The sequence below is a fragment of the Falco rusticolus genome, chromosome 7 (assembly GCF_015220075.1).
Source record: "Falco rusticolus isolate bFalRus1 chromosome 7, bFalRus1.pri, whole genome shotgun sequence".
NCBI classification, from domain to species: domain Eukaryota; kingdom Metazoa; phylum Chordata; class Aves; order Falconiformes; family Falconidae; genus Falco; species Falco rusticolus.
The window spans coordinates 65,307,857-65,326,839 of NC_051193.1; the positions used below are offsets into that span (position 1 = coordinate 65,307,857).

General features: G+C 41.6%; 1 protein-coding gene across 1 annotated transcript in view; it reads right to left on the minus strand.

Moving 5' to 3' along the window:
• Positions 1-440: 440 nt before the first annotated feature.
• The window catches only part of SPTLC2 (serine palmitoyltransferase long chain base subunit 2), a 78,820-nt gene continuing 60,277 nt past the window's right edge, over positions 441-18,983 (minus strand). Inside the window, exons 10-12 of the mRNA XM_037394398.1 lie at positions 14,255-14,390; positions 12,205-12,334; positions 441-6,638 (exon numbers count right to left, since the gene is read on the minus strand). Of these exons, the coding sequence (XP_037250295.1) occupies positions 6,519-6,638; positions 12,205-12,334; positions 14,255-14,390 (386 nt within the window). The 3' untranslated portion in view covers positions 441-6,518. The remainder of the gene's footprint in view (positions 6,639-12,204; positions 12,335-14,254; positions 14,391-18,983) is intronic.

The window sequence follows — 18,983 nt, forward strand, 5'->3', positions numbered from 1 at the left end:
GCCAGCACAGAAGCTTTTCTAGACTGGGCTGTTGCTGTACACTGGACCCGAGACTGGTAAGAAACAGCTAAGCATCCATCTCGGCATCCATCTCACAGGCAAGTTTGCTGGCGCTGGAGTCCAAAGGTAGAGGGGGACATTTCCTAAGCTTGCAAACAAGTTACAGTTTCACCTAGCCATTCTAGTATGAAACTTGTGGTGTTTTGGTGGGTTTTTTTTTTTTAATTTCTTTTCTTTCCCTTCCTTCTTTTTAGGGAGTGGAAGAGAGATGGGGAAGGAAAGGGGAAGAAGGTTTGGTCTCCCTAACAGGGGAAAAGCCTCATTAACATTAAGCAAAACACCCAACACTATCCCATTTTTTTAAAGTCTTTATTATGCAGAACATAGAATATATTTGAATGGAATTTTTTTTCCCAAGCAGTTTTTTCTCCAGTGTTTGGTTTTGTTTTGGTTTTTCTTTCTTGTTTTTTTTTTAAACGTGCATTGTTACCTTTTTAAAGCCAATGTATCATCCATTTATCTTTTCCCTGCCCACAGAGCATCCAACTTCATGTTAATCCCAAGTGTAAAAAAAATTAGACATCTGGCATAAAATATTTTGGGGGAAGCCCATTTAAAAATTTTATCTAAAATGTCTTATCTACAAAAAAATCCAATATATATGTACATATTATAGCAACACAGAGGCATAAGAATACAGTGCAATTTAAGATGAAGTGGTGTGACATGGCAATTCTGCCCAGGGCCTGTGGAAATATGGGCCACCATTGGCTTTGTGGCTGCTAGCCTAAAGCCTCAGGCTCCAGCATTCCTCTGATCTCTCTCAAACTGGTCTTAAAGTTAATAATATTGGAAGGGCGGAGACGCATTTTGCTTAATATACCATTAGGGGGTAGCAGAAATACTGTCTGAACAGGATGAGATTTGGAAAGATTTGGAAAGAAAAAGAAAAAGCAGCACTTTACAGCAGTCAGATGGTGTGGTGCACGTTTCCTTTTGCCATAGGTATTTTTGGAATGGCACCAACCCATGGCATATTCAAGTGAGACCTGTTCACCTACTGTTTAGGAAATGGATTTGCTAGCTGCCACTGCTTCTGAAGTCCCTGACCCTCCCAATAATTCTCTGGCTTTCAGTGGCCCAGGAACAAGTTACGATGCTTGCTACATAGAAACATGGGGCACTATTTTTGGCCTTCACATGCAGACACCTCTTCTGCTCCTTAAATAGCTGCTAGCCAGGGTCAAACACAAAACGAGCTGAACGTCTCCCCCCCCCCCAAGAAAACAGCAGTACATGTTGCTTAACTAAGAGCACAGAGTATTATTTCATCCATCGCATTCTTCAAGGTCAATTTTCATTTCCATTCTTCATACCAAGAGCCACAGTTTTAAGGCCTTCAACACACACCAGTCATCATCTCCTTCCTTCACCCAGCCCCTTTTGGGGATGTCAACACAACAGCTCCAATGTCTGCAGCCAACACTTCTCTTTTTAGTGAAAGATAAAGCACAAGACTTCACACAAACACTTCACGGCTGTGCTCTAGCTTCATGTCCAAATCCTTGAAGAGGTGAACGACTTGCAAGGCTGGGGATGTTTACAGGAATACAAGCCATCACGATGGCATCCGAGTTGTGGGTGTGTGTTTGTTTGTTTGTTTTTTAATAAAATATTTTTAAATTTCTTTTAAAACTATGTGCAAGTTATACAGGTCAAATGACTGGTGCTTTTCCCTAACAGTGGTCCAATGCCACTTGGGTACCAGGTCCAGTACTGAAGCCACCTGCCCAGGGGTCACATTAGGCATTCCTAGACAGCACAGTGCTTCACCTGTGTTAAACCAGAACAGACTGCGGGTACCTCAGATCCCTGTGCAGAAGGTGACACCCACACAGATCCCAGCATGCTTGACACTTTCACAGGTTGAGTATAAACTGTAAAAAAATATATAAACTGTACATATAAACTGTATAAATTTTGACTGATCATTGTATGTTGGAATAAATCTCCACAATTTTCCTTCCCTCTGATGCAGCTCATGCATAGCACTCCAGATCCGATGCTGCAAGGTGTTCTCTTAAATGAAACTGCGCTCATGCTCACAGCTTTCCTCCAACCTTTCCTATGATCTGCCTGAATGGATTCTGGACCAGCAAACAGCTGTAAGCCAAGTACTTTGCAGAGGTTTCCTTTCAGTAAGAAATTAAAATTTGCACAGGAGAGGAAGTATTTACTTGGTGTGGAAAAGTTTTAGAGTGTCCCTTTGGGCACTGGAAGTTAAGTTTCTGTCTTACGGATGCTTGTTCAAGGAAGTACACATGAGAGATCCCCATATAGCTGAGAATAAGTGATGACTGCCTGCCCCTTTCCTCCACCTCTGTTGTATTGGTCCTTCATCCACACAGCACAGAGCCGGGTCACTGATTTCACAGGCACAATTCCCTTTCCTGCTCTGTGTGAATGTGCAGCTCTGACAGAGGGTACCACTTCTCCACTCTTAGAGGAAAGAGCATGAGGAAGACAGATAATGCAATTCCTTCACTGAATGACTTCATCACAGTAAGATGTTCGGTCAATTCACTCCTGAGTCTTTGCCTAAAGCAGAAGTGTGCTACACCAGTAACCCAAGAACCAGAACAGCTCTTTAAGTATGCTACTTAAAAGGGAAAAAAATTATAGAAATTAAAGAGTTAAATATACCATATAGATATATATACACACACACACAGACACTGTACAGGAGTCCGTGTCTTGTGTAATAAAAAAAAAGCAAGCCCTGAATATTTTGACACAAAACCCCCTTGGTTTCTTCTCTACCACAGAACTAAAGAATTATGAATCAGGCTCCTTAAAACAAAGGTCTACTTGGGAAGGCCAGTTTCTAACAAGAAGCAGATCTCTCACTCTCTGCTGATGCTCGGTAATAGGAGCCCCTCAATGTTCTGAAGAGTAAAAGAACATGGCCATCAGCCTTAAAAACTGTAATGATTCTAAACTCTTTGCTCAGCAGATGCAAAATCTTGCTTGCTAAGTTCTTCAGAGAGGTACTGGGAAGGTAACTGTTGTATATTTATGACTAAGTTTAGCCAACGTACAGTACAGAGCAAAATCCTTTGTTCAAAAGCAGCCTTCATTTTCTTTTGAATTTTGCATCTCCTAAGAAATACCAGGAGTCATTTTCAATTAGAACGTCTCAGAAAAGTTGGCAGGGACTGAAGTCTGTTTCTTAAGCAGTCTTTCTTCCTTTGTGATCTCTCAAGATTGGTTCTTTCGTTCACTTCTACTGCCAGGATAAAAAAAGGAGACAGATTTCTGGTCAATACATGAATATCAAAGCAGCAGTACATTCTACACATAGCAGGACAGCATACATGCTGTAGGTTTGCCTAGTACAAACCAACAGTGGGCTGCTCCTTTGGTTGCGGGAGCAACGTTTTTTAGTAGATGCAAGATTTTCCTGGCTTTCATGCTCGGTGAATTAGTGACTTAAAAGCGCGAAATCTTGGACTTGTAGCTTCTTACTTTTTCAGAAGCAGTTTTCATCAGGTACCAGACTTTGGCAAATCAGGTTCCCCTGAATAAAAGAAGGGAAGAAGTTGCTTCTGAAAAAGAATATGGCTGAAATGCAACCAAGCAGTTTGCAAATGCTACTAACTGCCTGAAAGATCTCTGAAATGTCTTTACAACTCAGAATTCAAAAGTCATATGCAGACATCGTGACAGCAGAAAGACACTAAACGGCAGAAGTATAGCACGAACACAGTTTCCTCAACAAGTGCAACTGGAATCCCAATAGGGACCAGTAATCTTAAAACACTGACAATTTCAGAAGTGTTATACAGGAGTTATCTGAATTACTGAGATTTATCCAGATGTTCTTCTCCCTGTTAAAGACAAGATGCCCTAAAACCCAATCCCAGAGGCAAGATTAAGACTCAAGACTTGTAGAATCTATGACAACCCACTCCTAACTTAATACATCACAGTTTTCAAACTGACTTGAGTATACAACAGACACAAGCACACTGTACATCTACACCTGGAAATGCTCAGAACAGCTCCCTACTGACCCATGCCTATGCCTTGAAGCTGGTTGGTTTTGTCTTGTGATCAAATCAACAGGACCTGGGCTGGAGTCAGGGCTTCTGCACTAACCACTTCTTGTTCCTTACTACAATCCAGAAAGGGAAAAAAAAAAAAAAAAAAAAAAAGGAAGCAGAAATTCTTTGAGGTAAAGCTTCTTGAAGTCAGAAAGCAGGTCATCTTCTGCAATGGCAGAGCTAGTCCTGGGCAGAACACAGGCGAGAAAGTAAGTTGGTGCAATTGCAGTTTACTCGCTCTGTGGCTGAACAAATGAGACTACTCCATAGCCATCAGAGTTGCACATACAAGTTACAGACTTCTTGGACTGTCCACACACTTTGCTCCAGAAGGCAAGCAAATTGACATTAGTGGACTAAGACAGAAACAATTATCTGGATCTATTTTCAAACAGTCAGTTTTAGTTCTTCTCATCTAATTAAACTTCTGAAATGCAATGGTAAAACACTGAATCAGTGTTTTGAAGTTCCATTACATTAAAATGGAACAAGATCTATAAATGCATAAAGATAGATATACTATAAAATAGGGGCCAGTTCTGCTTTAAGTCACCAGATGTATTTGCAGAATTGCTTGGTTCTAGCGAGCAAAGTGCTCCTTCCCGGTTAGCTGCAGAGCAAACATAACAATTTAAAATTAATTTTTTTGCAGCACCAGGCAAATAGCTTTGAGATGCACTCTGCTTTGGTGTTACGATGAAGTTCTTTAAAAACTCCACTCACCTGCAAAAAGCATCATGCTAACTCAAACGGAAGAGGTGGACCAACCCAAGTGACACGATGTTAAAGCTCTACTCTCTTTGCAAAAATACTACGTGTCGAAGGTGTAAAATACAGAAACAAGCTATACTGTAACTGACTCCTGTTAAAAAATTGTTGGTACCTCTTCAATGATCCATTCTGTTCACTGAAAGAATTCTAGATGCAATGACTAAGTAGCAGACCACCTCTAAGGTGTGCTAGAGCAAAGGTGTCTATTTTAAACTTTGATTAGAGTAAGACAGCGTGGAACTTGCAAATAAAGGTTCCAAACAGCAAATGGCTCAGTGAACATTAATTTGATCTCACAGTAACAGAAATGCAAAAGAAATAAGATGACAAAGTAAATGCAATTGTGAGGACATTCTCTCTTCAGGGAAGGCCTATACAGACACACAGCTAACAGACTTTGCTGGCTAGCCGAATGTAACGTACGATAAAAGACCCAAGCTGTCTATAATCTTTGCATAAAAGCCTTGCGCAACAAAGCCAATGAAGAACACCTCATATTATGCCAAGAAACAGTGAATCAGCGTGGCGGAGGGTAGCAATCAGTCTTTCACAGATCTGCATGAAATAAGTGGTTCTCCTAACAGTCATCCATCGTATAGGCCTACTAGGAGTTCTGGTCTTAACAAAAAGCACAAGGCTTACTATAGTTTACTTAATAGCAAGAGCACCCTTCTAGAACCTAGCAGTGACTTGTTCACGGTTTTATGGTAATTCTAAACCAAGAGAAATTAACCTGAAGATGAGAAAGCAACACACACTAAAACCACCTTGTTCTGTTTAAAAAAAAAGGGGGGGGGGGAGGGAAAGAAGTACGTCAAAAGGAAGACAAAACCACTACCCATTAAAAAAAACCAAAAAAACAACAAAACCCCTCTCCATCACTTACCCTATATCAAGAACAATTAGTGTCAAAGCCAGGAGACAATCTGGTATCCATACTGGGAAGGAAAAGAGGCTAGAGTGCCAGAAGTCCTTCTGCCCATGGCTTACAAAACTAAATAATGTTTGGGAACAATGGTCCTGTCAGTGACATGTCAACAACACATTTATTTTAAAAAGGCTAAATTCAAGTTTTAAACACAAGTAACTGCAAAAGAAAAAAAAAAGGAAAAAACAAACAACTTTGGTTGATTATCCATTTTGTTAAATATGTCAAAGTTAGCAATCAACAGTTTCTCTAGGAAGTCTCCAAGAATAGCCAGGTCAGCTCATTCCTTATTGGGAAGGTCAGACACCTAGCAGTGACACTGGAAGTGCTGCCATGCCAGCATCACACATGCTCACAACATCTCAGCCAGCATTTGGGGAGCCTGATGGTGCATACAAAGTCTGAGCCGATCAGCCACAGCCAACTTGGGTTGCTGTGAACAAATTGAGACAAATAAATAAAAAAAGGCAACAAGAAAAAAAATAAAGCCAAGCACCTCTAGGGCCAGACCCTAAAGACACAGGAATCAAAGCTTTTTTTACCTCCTCTCCCTATTTACAAAATGCCATTTAGAGCTGATGTGACCACCTCAGTATTGTGAGAAAATGTCTTTTATGCTAAGCAGTCGTAAGTGTGTTGTTCACGGATGCTGTGGCCTGCATGCCACGGAGTGTCCCATGGGGTGTGTCCCTCCCACCAAGGCACACAGAGGGAGTTCAGTCTTCTGTTTCTTCATATGTTGTCTCGTCAAACGGCCGGTCCAAGAGAGGTACCAAACGGTGACGGGAATACTTCAGTTGCAAAAGGTCCCCAACTTCATCAATTTCTTTTAAAGCCTGAGAAAGAGACCACAATAGATCAGCAGGAGAGAGATGCAAGTTAGCAGCACATCTTCCTTTTTGCATGCCTGCAGACTACTCTGACAGCCATTTTACTCAAGTAGTTTCAGAGGTACATAGGATTTGGTTTTGATTTTACCACTCGGAAGTCTCAGGACCAAGTGAGCAGCACTGGTCACTTAACAGAGAGTGCCTCCGCACCCACTTGACTACTCCACTTCCAAGGCAGGATCATAATATCCAGCAATACTAACTCAAATTTCACAGTCATCCCCAAAAAAGCCACAACTATTCACAGACATAAAAACCTGAGAACAATGTTCTTCACTTCCTGGTGGTAATAAAGCTGAAGCAGAAAAAAATAAAGTAGTACATGGAGGTTTGACTCCTCTTGATGTATCATTCAGTATGAAAACATGCATGTTAGTGTACCATCTCTGATCTACTCTATTTTTTAAATTGAAAGGCAGCAAAAGGCAAACTGCAACGTTGTGCTAATAAGTTCTATTGATGCATTTATTGTATCTATATTTGGTTAATTTGCATCGTCCATATACAATGAGAGATGCAAGCTCTGTATCGTAAACAATACTGCATGGGAGATTGTTGCCAGCCGATCCAAGGAATGAAAAAAAAGTTACTCTGGGTAGGATCCCCAGCATTTTCTCCCTAGAAAGCAAGTCCCACTGACTCAGGTTGCCACAAAGGCAACTCTCAGGCAACTGATGGCCCAGAACATGGCTAGGGAGCTAATAAAACCTTTCACCGTTCTGGCCTGAGTGCAAATGTTATGAAGTATACCAGAGATCAAACATCTGCTAGCACAAGAAACGAGGAAAGTCCTGGCTCAGTTAATCATATTTCATGTTGCAATCTCTTTGATAAGTCACTGGTTCACAACAGGGTTTGTTAAAAGCCAAACCCTAAACTTCAATTCATTTCTCTACAGATGACTCCTGAAGCAAGGTACAAAATAAATCAGTTGCTGCAGACAAGTCTGCAACAGTACGTGATGGTAATTATCTTATACTGGCAAGTGACAAAGAAATGAGTTCAGAAGACGACTTCCAAGTCTCATGTGGTTTTTGAACTCCACGGTTGGCATTCTGCACTCCCTTGAATTGTAGATTTATTCAGATAGGTGCATTCAGCATTCCTTCAGAACGCCGCTAATTCAACATTAGTGTTCCATTTTTAATATGTTCTGGGTCAAATGCCTGTCTCTTGAGAATAGCTGGCAGACGGGGGTTAATATCCTTACATGCTTTTCCTTCCTGGATAGATACTTCAAGTTTTTGTTCTTTAAACAATGGCCCCTCAATGCTTGTTATATCTGGCAGCAAAAACCTCTCCACTCTAAAACCTGGGGGAACGACAAACCCAGAAGTTGGACCTTGGTAAAAACAAAACAAAACAAAAGCATGGGCACAGATTGCCAGAGCTTTAAGTACAGATCCCATATGGAAACAATTTAAGGTTGAATTTCTGTTGAAAGAGTCTGTTAACTGTTATTCTTGAATGCAGATTTAGGATTTTATTAATTTAAAACAAAAAGTACCATGTGACCAGCAAAGACTACAAAGGAAACGGCACTGGTGAACTCTGACTTCAGGAGAGTGTAATATATTTTTCATCACTGAAAAGAAAGCATCAGCCCACAGGGATGCAGGTTATGAGGGACTTCACTCTGATCCTGAGCCAAATATTTTCAGGCAAGGAAGTTTTATTTACATAAAACGGTTAAAATTGTAACTGAGAACTGCTCCCCATCATGTGGGTTTATTTAATAAGAACAAGGAAGCATTACTAATATCAGCATTTACAAGACAAGCTTCTCTTCCCCTTGCTCCAAACCTGGATAAATTTTGTTGAGGAAAAAATGCCGTAACAGCCCTAGTTAGCATCCATGCACACACAGATGGGCTACCAAGCTCTATTCTCTGTCACAGACTTGAAGAAGCTCTCTGCCAGTTCTCACCATGCCTATTCATTTCAGTTCTTTTTCCTCCAGGATAATGTTGCCACAGTTCAGCAGAGGGCTCAGATCCGAGGGCTGCCTTAACGATTAGCTGCCTGAAATCAATCCCCTTTCACTGCATCACAAGAAAACACGACACAAAGTCACTGACACAAAGACTTGCTCCTTATTAACTCCTCTTGCCAATGTCCCGGGTTCAGAGCATGCAGCTGTTTTGAACCTTTTGAACCTTAAAGTGGATTACACTAACTTGGAACAAAGCCTCCACATACTGAGCTAAATCAGGAGTCCTTCATTCACTTCAAAATTCACACCTCGTTTTGTCCTGGATTAATTTTCTTAGGCAGCAGAGAAGCCCTAGTCTATTAAACAAGCATTTCCTCAATTCAGAGCATTTAGCACCTACAGAGGTACACTAGAAACGAGTCTTTAGAGTTAAATGCACGACACTTGAAACTTTTTCTGGAAAGCAGAAAGACTTGTAAGTGAATTGACAGGAAAAGAGCTTTTTTAAGCTGAGTAATAAAAGTTACAGATTGGTTTTGGAAGAGAGCAAGTATAGCACTTATATAGAACCTGCAAAAGCAGCTTGTTATGGTAAAGTCGCTGGCTAGTCACTGAGAGCGAAGACCAAGAATCTAACCAACAGCAAGACTGGATGATTACTTAGGTAGTGTCAGCACATCAAATTTGCATGGTTTCAGTTATAGCTCAGTTTGCAATAATATATTTCAGAGACTTCAGTTTTCTTTCTTTTCCTTCCTCCCACCTCCTTCCCATTCATCCCCTCATGTCCACCTGGCCAGAAGTTACTGCTCCCTCATTTGTGTCAATGCACTCAGTTCTATTACCACGCTCTGAGCCAAGACTGTGACACCACTGATTTCACACGGAGCAAAAGGAAGAGGAGGGCCTTCTCTAGACATGCTCGTTCAGAATTTTTAATTGGTACATAAAAAATGGAATCAGGATAATTATAGGAAGAGTAGCAGGACAAGTAGCTGGGAAGGAACTCCGTAAGCATGCTGTTGGAGTGTCAGGGCAGACTCTCTCAGGTCTTACAAGGCAGAAAACTCAGAAGCAGCAAATACAGCACCACAGATACATGGCAGGGTGTTTAACTGATACAGAATGACGCTAAATATACACACCACCAAACTGCACGCACCGCTGCTGTCACATTAAGAAGGGGAGGGTTCCTCAAACCCTTTATATTTGATACAACTACTCCAGTCTCTGGAGACTTACAACTGCAGCTGAAGATTTTTATCATAAAATGCAAGTTTGTGATGGAATAAGGTTTGATGATTGCCGGTGATAATACACTGACTGCAAGCAAGCTTAAAACAATATACCTATTAGCAGACAGCGTGAGTTAGTCATAGAATAAACATCTTACCCAACAGGCGCCCCTATGGGGGAGAAGACAGGTTCAGCCTGTCGACTGACCCCAGAAGTTATGATGGAGTCTTCCCTAACTTCTCCCCTCATCCGTCCACTTTTTATACTTCATAGTACATTACATTGCATATTCATTTATCATACCCAGGACTGGTTACAAGTTTCTCGCTTCTAGTGCGAATCAGTACGCATCCTCAGCACTGCTGAAGCTCTCTACTAACTACGCATGCTCCTCAAGCAGGGTCTGCCCTCTTTTGAGGGGGCTATTTGAGTTGCAGGTCGCCATCTCCCACTACCGCAATTATCTGTCTTATTTTCAACTAATTTTCTGTTGATGTCAGTGGATTGCAACACTTTATCAGCCTGTCTCCTCTCATAGCCAGAACTTTCTTCACTTGAAGGCTTCTTTCTGTGTAACTTAGATAATGGCGTTCTTTTCACGATCTGTTCTTTGTTTCTCATCCTCCCCAAGGCTGACTCCCTTGATTAGAAGTCCCTTCATTTATAACAACTTTAAAGAGTGGGTCAGCTTGACCTAACTGTGCACAGATGCCCCCCTTCAGATTTATCTTCTTTACATTTAGGCAGAGCTTGAGTGGCTCTAGGCATATACATTGCTGTTACTGACTGGTATCCCGTGCCCAGCAAGGGGTCGTAGTACCTTGGAGGCAGGTAACTTTGGGATGGAGGTGTGTGTTGGTATTACAATGAGATTCTATCATCCGAGGAAGGTAATTTTGCCACAGTAGTTGGTTCAGCAGCAGACATCTCAGATTCTTCGTGTGACAACCGCTAAGCAGCTTATCAGCTGCGTGGTACCATCAAGTTCCCATTCCTGCAGGGAGCAGAGCAGAGCCCGGCTGCAGGGTCTCCACTCTGCTCTGCCCTCTGTTACTCCTGTCAGCAGGTGCTGAGATGGCAGGGTGTTCTGCCTAGGGAGCTGTGGTAAAGTAGATTTCGTGCGTGCCAGCCATCCTGAAAGCAATAACTGTATTTTACCCTAGAAAGTTTTCTGTAATACTACGCTTCTGTTAGATCCCAGTTTTCTCTAATTCCCCCCGGCAATGTGATTTTCCCATAGTCACCCATCTCTGCTTGCACCTCTTATATGCTTCCATTTTATGGTTTTGTTGGTTTGTTCATCTGCGCAGGCTTCCCACTACATTTTCTTTCCTGTGAGTCAGGATGAACCATTTTTCATGGTAGGGGGAAAATCAACCAGCTGTCCTGGACACGACCTCTCTTTGGGACTGTATCCTATGGGATTCTTTCAGGCAGCTCTCTGAACAGGACAGAATCTACTCTCCTGAAGTCCAAGGGCATGACTCAACCTAGCTCAGGTTCTGAGTTACAGAACAGCAAAGTGAGGAAAAAATACAACGGAGAAATTTGACAGAGCCTAAGCCAGCCCAGGTACATTTCTAAGCAGACTATTCAGAAGACTCAAAAATTAATGTTGTTACTACACTAAGATGTACCAAGGATAGTCAGGCTTATTCATATAACCATGTAAGTCACAGACGAACTTCCATCCTTAATTTTTAAGGCAGCATCTCCTAATTGTGATGCAGGCCTCCTTAGCGGGGACCTCCATTCCCGCTGGAACATGCTTAATGCAGGCAGGACTCAAAGGCACTGCAGGTGCCACAGACTTGTTTGGGACAGGCTCATTTAAGATAAAGAGCTCTGAAGCTGTAAACAAGAACTGGAAAAGTAATCTTCGGAACAAAAATTCTCACTGGTAATCACGTGCCGAGGTTTGCACTTGCTTTTGAGAAGAATATAGATGCGTTGGAGGTTCCCAGGCTTCCCCCGCCCCTCAACCTTTTGCATCTAGGGTCAGAAGTAGCAGAATTTTTGCCTTCTAAAAGACTCAGTGGAAGGTAGAGCTTCTTAAGAGAGGGGGGGGGAAAAAGCACTGTCTCAAAGGAATGAGACCGTCTCCCTCGCGTAACTTAAAACAGGAAAAGAAAGTCCCTGGGATTTACTGTAGGCAGCCGTTCCGCATTGTTGAAGCAAGGAAAGAGAGATGGAGTCGTTGCCAGCTCTACTACACAAGGCTTTGAACGTTAGGTTCAACCAGTTTGTGTACCAAACATTGAACCAGTCTACAAAAAAAATAGACAATTGTTTTATCTGTTGACAAAAGGCATGAGCAAAAGGAAGACAAGATGAGACACTTACTGTATCAAGCATCTCTTTGGTATGAGCTGCAGACAAACAGAACCTGGCTCTGGACTCGATGATGGGGGTGGCAGGGAAACCCACAACCACAACACCGATGTTCCGCTTCAGCATCTCACGCCCAAACGCACTGCCAGAGAGACCAAGAAAGACTGTCAGCACGATACTAGTGGCAGCAAAGCAGCAGCAGCATGAAGGCCTCCGCGTGTTAACCATACAGGCATTTGTTTAAAGCAAGCCTGTAAGACCACAGTTTGGAGCTTCCAGTGCTTTCTTTTAGAAGCAGAACACCTGTTCACAAAAGCCTTTTTTAAATTCAGTCCCAAGGTGGTCCTTCTCAAAAGACTTCACTGTATTAAGTTCTAACAAACCTGAAGAATTATGTGGCAGAGGCCGGTCTTTTAGCAGGCTGTACCTAAATGGATTTGTAACCTAAGCCTGGAAATCTTTCCAATAGGAAACGGGGATTTTGGCTCAGAAGTTTGAGTATAAAGGAACCCTCCATGCTGCAATCCCCCCAAGCAGATGCTTCTGCAGTTTCAGGATGGTTTGTTTTCACCAATTTAATTCAATTAAAGTACACGATGGGGTCACAGAATGTCACACTTTTAAAATGCCTATCATGGGAACCACTGAATTGCCACAAACTGAAAGCATTTAATCCGATACCAGATATTTTTAAGGAAGGTGCAAAAAGCTCATACGATTGTCACACAGTATCTTCAAGAAAACAAATTTTCATGGGGAGTAAAGAAATTAGTGGCTGTGACTTATGCAATGAAGCACAAAGATCTAGATCCTTTCCAGGATGGTAGTGCAGCTGCGGGTGTTTCTACAGGCCACAGGCCATGGCTAATCCTTTCTGAGCTGACATTATCTTGAGAATTAGCAAGGATAAGGATGTGTAAAAATAACATCCTTTTATTAGGTTTTAGAGTTTTCTGCCTTTGACTTCTGCTACACCTATGGCTCCTTACAAATAGGTGCATCCTGAAACACTTCATTTTGTATCTATTTAGTATTCTCAAATTATTTTAGAAACAGACTTCAAGAGACAAAGAAAGGATGAAGTAGACCAGATGTAGATCCTAAAGGCCAACTCTCAGAGTTCTGTGTTCTTGCTCGTTTTTAAGTAAGTTACTGGCCCAACTGCTCAGCTAATAAACATTTCCATGAATGTTTTCAGGGAACAGAATTTACTGACTGGTAGAGAAGGTGGGTGGTAGAAACAGTATGTCTCTGTGTGTGTGATGGCGCACACTGCAGACTCTACAGCACCCATGAAGGTTCCAGGCTTTTAAATAAATTTGGTTATACTGAGAAGGGTGGAGGAAGACTATCTGGCTTCATGCAGAGAGTTAGGTGATATTTGTTCCCTCGCAGAAACACAGTGCTTAGCTAGGCTGAAGCCTAACTGAGCTATAATAGCCCTAGAGATGCTTGGTATGGCTTAAAATGAAGCTACGTGCTCCAAATTTGCAAGTGTTGGTTGAGCACTGCACTGAAAAGCAATTATCAAAGCCAAGTTGTTCTATTAGTATTTACAATAACAATATCTGAGCTATTAAGTACAGACCTCTTAAAAAAACGTGGGATTCATCAAAAACAGGTTGTTGTGTCCCATCATGTCTTGCCCCCCTGCTTTTTTTTAAAAATAATTTTCAGAGTTCATCTATGGGAATGTTGGCTGCTTCTGACCCAGAAACTGGTTGAAACATTCCTCCAGTGACTTTTAATGTCAGTTTCCATTCAATTTCAGCTTCTCTTTAGCACATACATACACTTCACAGGTAAACCCCACACCCAACTTTTAAAACATAATGGGTAGTCTTAAAATTGCTTCCCTGAAGTGCTTTTTTGCTGACCCAAGCTAAAAGCCTTGATTTTCTCAAGATCGCTTATGGGAAGCTTCCATGTTTCGTAAGACTCAGTAATGATCATAAAAGCAAAAAATCAAACCAGTCTTTTCTTATACTTAGAAAAGTCTTAATATTCTCATACTAATCTAGCTTTAAAGAAGATGGATGAGAAGTTATCCTGTTAAACATACCCAATTTTTGCTGGCATGTACAGCATCAGAGGCACGACAGGAGAATCTTCATTTCCGTAGATAATAAAGCCCATCTCTTTCAGTCGTCTCCTGAAGTATCTCGTGTTCTCTGCTAGCTGCTGCACACGAGCTCTCCCTACAAAATAAATTAAGACAAGACTGTGAACGCAACAGTCATAAGTCACACACACAATTGCAATGCAAGACCTCTAGCTAAAGTACAAACTATGAATGTACCGCTTGTGCTTATGAAAGTGTTAAAATTAAATGCAAACTAGAATTCAGAGTTTCTTCTCCCTCATGTAATCAAGATTAATCACCCATTTTCTGACAAGGCTGTAGCTGAATGGACTAAGACAGGCACAACCATCAAGTCCAAGCACTCCCTAGTCTTTCCATATCAGTTTTTTCATGAAGAGGTACCTGGCAAAACAAAGCAGTTACCTGCTTTTAAACAAGATGCAAAATTTCCTCAAAATTCACTGGTAACTGCATCTTGAAGAGTTTGCTTACACTTTGAGTAATTAACAGAAACCTACTGTGTCAGCTGGGGCTGTTCGCCATGTTTTATTCTGCTTGTCGGTATTAATGGAAATTACTACTTTCCTCTTTAGATCCGCTTGCTGAACTGATCATGTGGCTGCTCCCTAACCTTTTTCAGTTAAAATGAGCTGGGTTTAAATTAAACCGATTACTTCTGAAAATCCAACTCACTCTGCCTAAGCAACAGTAGCCAATTTATCACATATCCAGCTGATTCTGTAAGGATTTCCCCCCCTCGCCACATTTGTCAAAATTAGTACACAGGACATCAGACAGCTAGTATAATTCAAATATTCTAGCTATTCAGATACATATGCAACAAGCTATTTATCAGTTCATTAAATTCTAGCCTAGCATAGCGTGCTCTGTTTCTGTACTGCCCAGAAAAAGATCCACATCATCTCACCTAAGCAGACGATAATGTATTTCTGATCTAATGTGTTTAAGAGACGAAGCGTTATGCCACTGATGAGACTATAGTAAGTACATTTAGAATTTCTTGTCTCTGGTCCACTGAGTGTATTTCTGGATAACTGATTATCCAAACACTGCCTTCACCAACGGATGATTCATGTACCGAAGCATTAAATCTACAGCAGTGCAGATCCATGCCTATGCCACATCGTGCAGTCAGCTGCTAGATATTAATCATCTTCCTTTAAAGTTGTAGATAACATAAGGTGATTAACCAAAAGGAACACCAGGTCTCAAAGAAACATTCAAACACCCACATAGCTCTGCTCCAGGCCAGAACAAATGTAATTTTAAGAACCTATATAGTTTTTGTAGCCAAGAGTCTCAGACATTCCACCCACAAGCATGTAATCAAAGGCAAAATCCCATCAAAGGCAAAGCATGAGGAAAAAAGGATGAAACCTGTTAAGTTCGCAAAACTTGGCCTATCATTAGTGGGTAGGAGCTGGTATTTTTTACAGCTCTCCCCGCCATTTAAGACATCTCCATTAACAGCATTATTTCTTAATCTTTTCTCCCCCAGAGTTTCTGCAGAAGCTTAATTCCTCTTCCCCCAAAAGCAGGAAGGTTTCAGTAAAACACAAAGGCATCTTGTGCTTATGGAACTAATTTTTTAACCAACTCACATCAGATCAGATCCTCTAGTGGAGACTCAGTTTTCCCTTATGTTTTCAGACCAATTATTTGGTTATTTTAAATACCCTAGACTGCAAAGTGAAGCTGAAAAAATAAAAACCCCAACAAAATAAACAGGCCTACTGCAAGATACTATGGATAGCGGGCCAAAAGCCACTACTTGCATCCCTAACATTGAGACAACCGATAAAAACCACAAGTGTCCAGAGCAATCTACATGCAGAAAAAAGCTACTACGGTACCCAGCGAGAAAGCTGCATCCATGTCTCCTACACAGAAATGCACAACTTCTGACAACATTTCAAGTCAGTGATGTACAACCCCATTAAAATACACATGAGACTTCACCACTATGAGAGTAGTACGATAACATACACAGCTGGATACAACTGTTGTGATCAGCCCCTCTCCCATGACCAGGAATGCAGCTTCTCCGATACGTACATTCTCTCCATGGTCCCATAAAGCATGGGGTTCACAGTGCTTCAAGCAGAAGTAACTTCAGCACCTGCATAGTTTTTCCCTCTACACATTCATACCTTTTTCCAAGTTGCTGGGAGTCTTTTGGCATAAAGATTAAAGAGCGACCTTAATTTGTAGTTGGCAACCGCTTCACAGTCTTCCTTAAACTCTTTCCCGCAAAAAGAGTTTATGATTCTAGATTTGTCCTTATAGATTGAAGAGTGCTTTGCGATGTAAACAACTTTCATGAACAAGTCTTTCAGTAATCGCCTTTTACAACAATGGACAGATTTGGAAGATACTTGCCCTCTGTCAGCTTTTGCTTTGCTCCGGAACCATCAGTCAATTTAATGAATTACTACCACTGTAAGAACTTGTCACTATGGCTACAACAATATTACCAAGAACTTGAAAACATATTCAGTGGTGTCTTTTCACTACCCACCACGTGTCATTACCATCTGAAGAGAACTGTGATCATGGTAAAGCAAAGCACCAGAAATCAAACAAGAACCGGGTGCAGGTTCCTTGTCCTCCACTTTCCTTTCTCTCTGCATCCTGTGCAACCACACTCCTCTGCACTTCAACGTATTTAATCTCCTATTCCACTATAAAATCCTGTACTTAAAGAGTGATGCTACATGCTAATTGAATGGGGTTTGCAATATTACGCAACAAGTATACACCCAGTGTTCGGCTCTGTTAACATTTGCCATTTCAGCCCCACTGGTACACACTAGTGGAGCAGGCTGTTAACCACTACTACAGTTTTACTATGTTTTCTGGGACCACAAAGCCAAACCAAGCGGTGCCTGGGTGACAGTGCTAACCCCACTTGCACCCAAAGAGTGCTGGAGCATTCAGACAGACTTCACAATCCCTTCCCAGCCCAGGCATCTTCTGAAGCTCAGTGCTCGGTCCACATCTGCTCAACTGCAGGGCAAGGAAGGCTGCCAGGACTACAGCAATCCTCCCGCAGCTGGCTTTCTTGGCAGTATGCAGCTTCATTCTTAAGACCACGCAAAAAAGGCCGCTTCAGACACCACCCTGCCAATTGTTCTCGCACAGGAGTTGTGCAACAATTCTGGTAACATACTTTGATCTAGAAAACTGGAATGTGATGACCTTTGGGGAGGGAAGGGAAGGGGGAAGAAAAGGAGGATTACTGGAACAGAGTTCTTCAAAAGGCTAGAAAACTAGACCCCCTTATCAGAGCAACTGATCTGAAGTCCCTTATAGGTCCTGTAAATGGCTTAAACCAGCTACTGACAGACCTACAATGGAATTAGAGGATTAACTAGTAACTTCTCCTTTATACCCTTTTATACCCTTTTGCAAATTTACTGCAGTCATAACAAGATTTCTTTTGCAATTAAGTAAAATGCTTCCTTGTAGCAGCCCGGGCATCCTTTAGTCTAAAGCCTACCATGTATCTGCTGCAGAACATGCTGCCATTGTATCAGACGTGGAGGTCACACGCCACCTAAAGAGGAGAAACACTCTCCCTTTAGCACCCTCAACTCAGCTATAGCTGCGCGGACTCAGCAGAGAAATTAAAAAGAACAGAGAGAAGAAATGCAACAATCACCTCTGCTTGGATAGCGAAAATGGGCTGAATATCTATCACTGACTGTATTTACAGTTAGAGAAGAGGAATGTGCTTTTACTTCACATAACTTTATACCAGTTTGAGATAACAGGCAGTCACTCTAAAGTGGCATTGCTTATTTTCATACTGACATCTGTTTTACTGTACACCTTAAATGCAGAATACGTGGTGCAGAGCTGCAGCCCTCCTACCCCAGGTGCCAAGCGTGAACTCCCAGCTCAGCATCAGCTTTGCTGAGGAAATCACTCAGAGCTCCTCAAACCTTTGCTCTAAGGCATTGCCCATAACATCACGGTTGTTCTCTACATGGCCAAGAATGCTAGATATATGCTTTTGCATTTATAAACACTAAGCAACTCAACTGTAGACTTAAGAGAACAGACAAGTCAGGCTTTAGAGTTTCTGCAGCAGAAGGGTATCAGCTGAACTGATACATTAAGTAATGCCTGATTGTCATATTTTTACCATTCATCCAATACTTAGCACATACCTTCCAAGATGAACAGCAAACTTCTGCCCACTTTTAAACAAGCCTTAAAAGATGGTGCTTCTAGATTTGTGCTGAGGGAGAGAATGTCTCTTTTCTCACAGTTTACCAAATGGCAGCTTGAGTCTTACAAATACATAAGGCAAGCAATATTCTTAGAAAAACATGCAGCTAGCATCTCCCTGAAAAAAACCTAAAATATTCCAACACCCTAGAGAAAACGTTCCATTATGAATCTAAAAGCATAAGATGCATACTGCTCACAACCCTAGTGGAGAGTAAATTAGTATCTCTGCCAGGACAGATACCCACAGATTAAAAGTATGGTACTTCATCACCTGTGAAGGCCTCTGCTTTAGAGGTTGTATGCCTCAGAAAAATAGAAATTACAGCAAAAACATTATCTAGGAAATACTTAAGCAATTTTCTTCTCAAAGCAAAAACTGAGTTGATACTTACCGTAGTTACTTGCAGGATAAAAAGGGGGCTGCACATTTTACCACACCAAAGCTAAACTC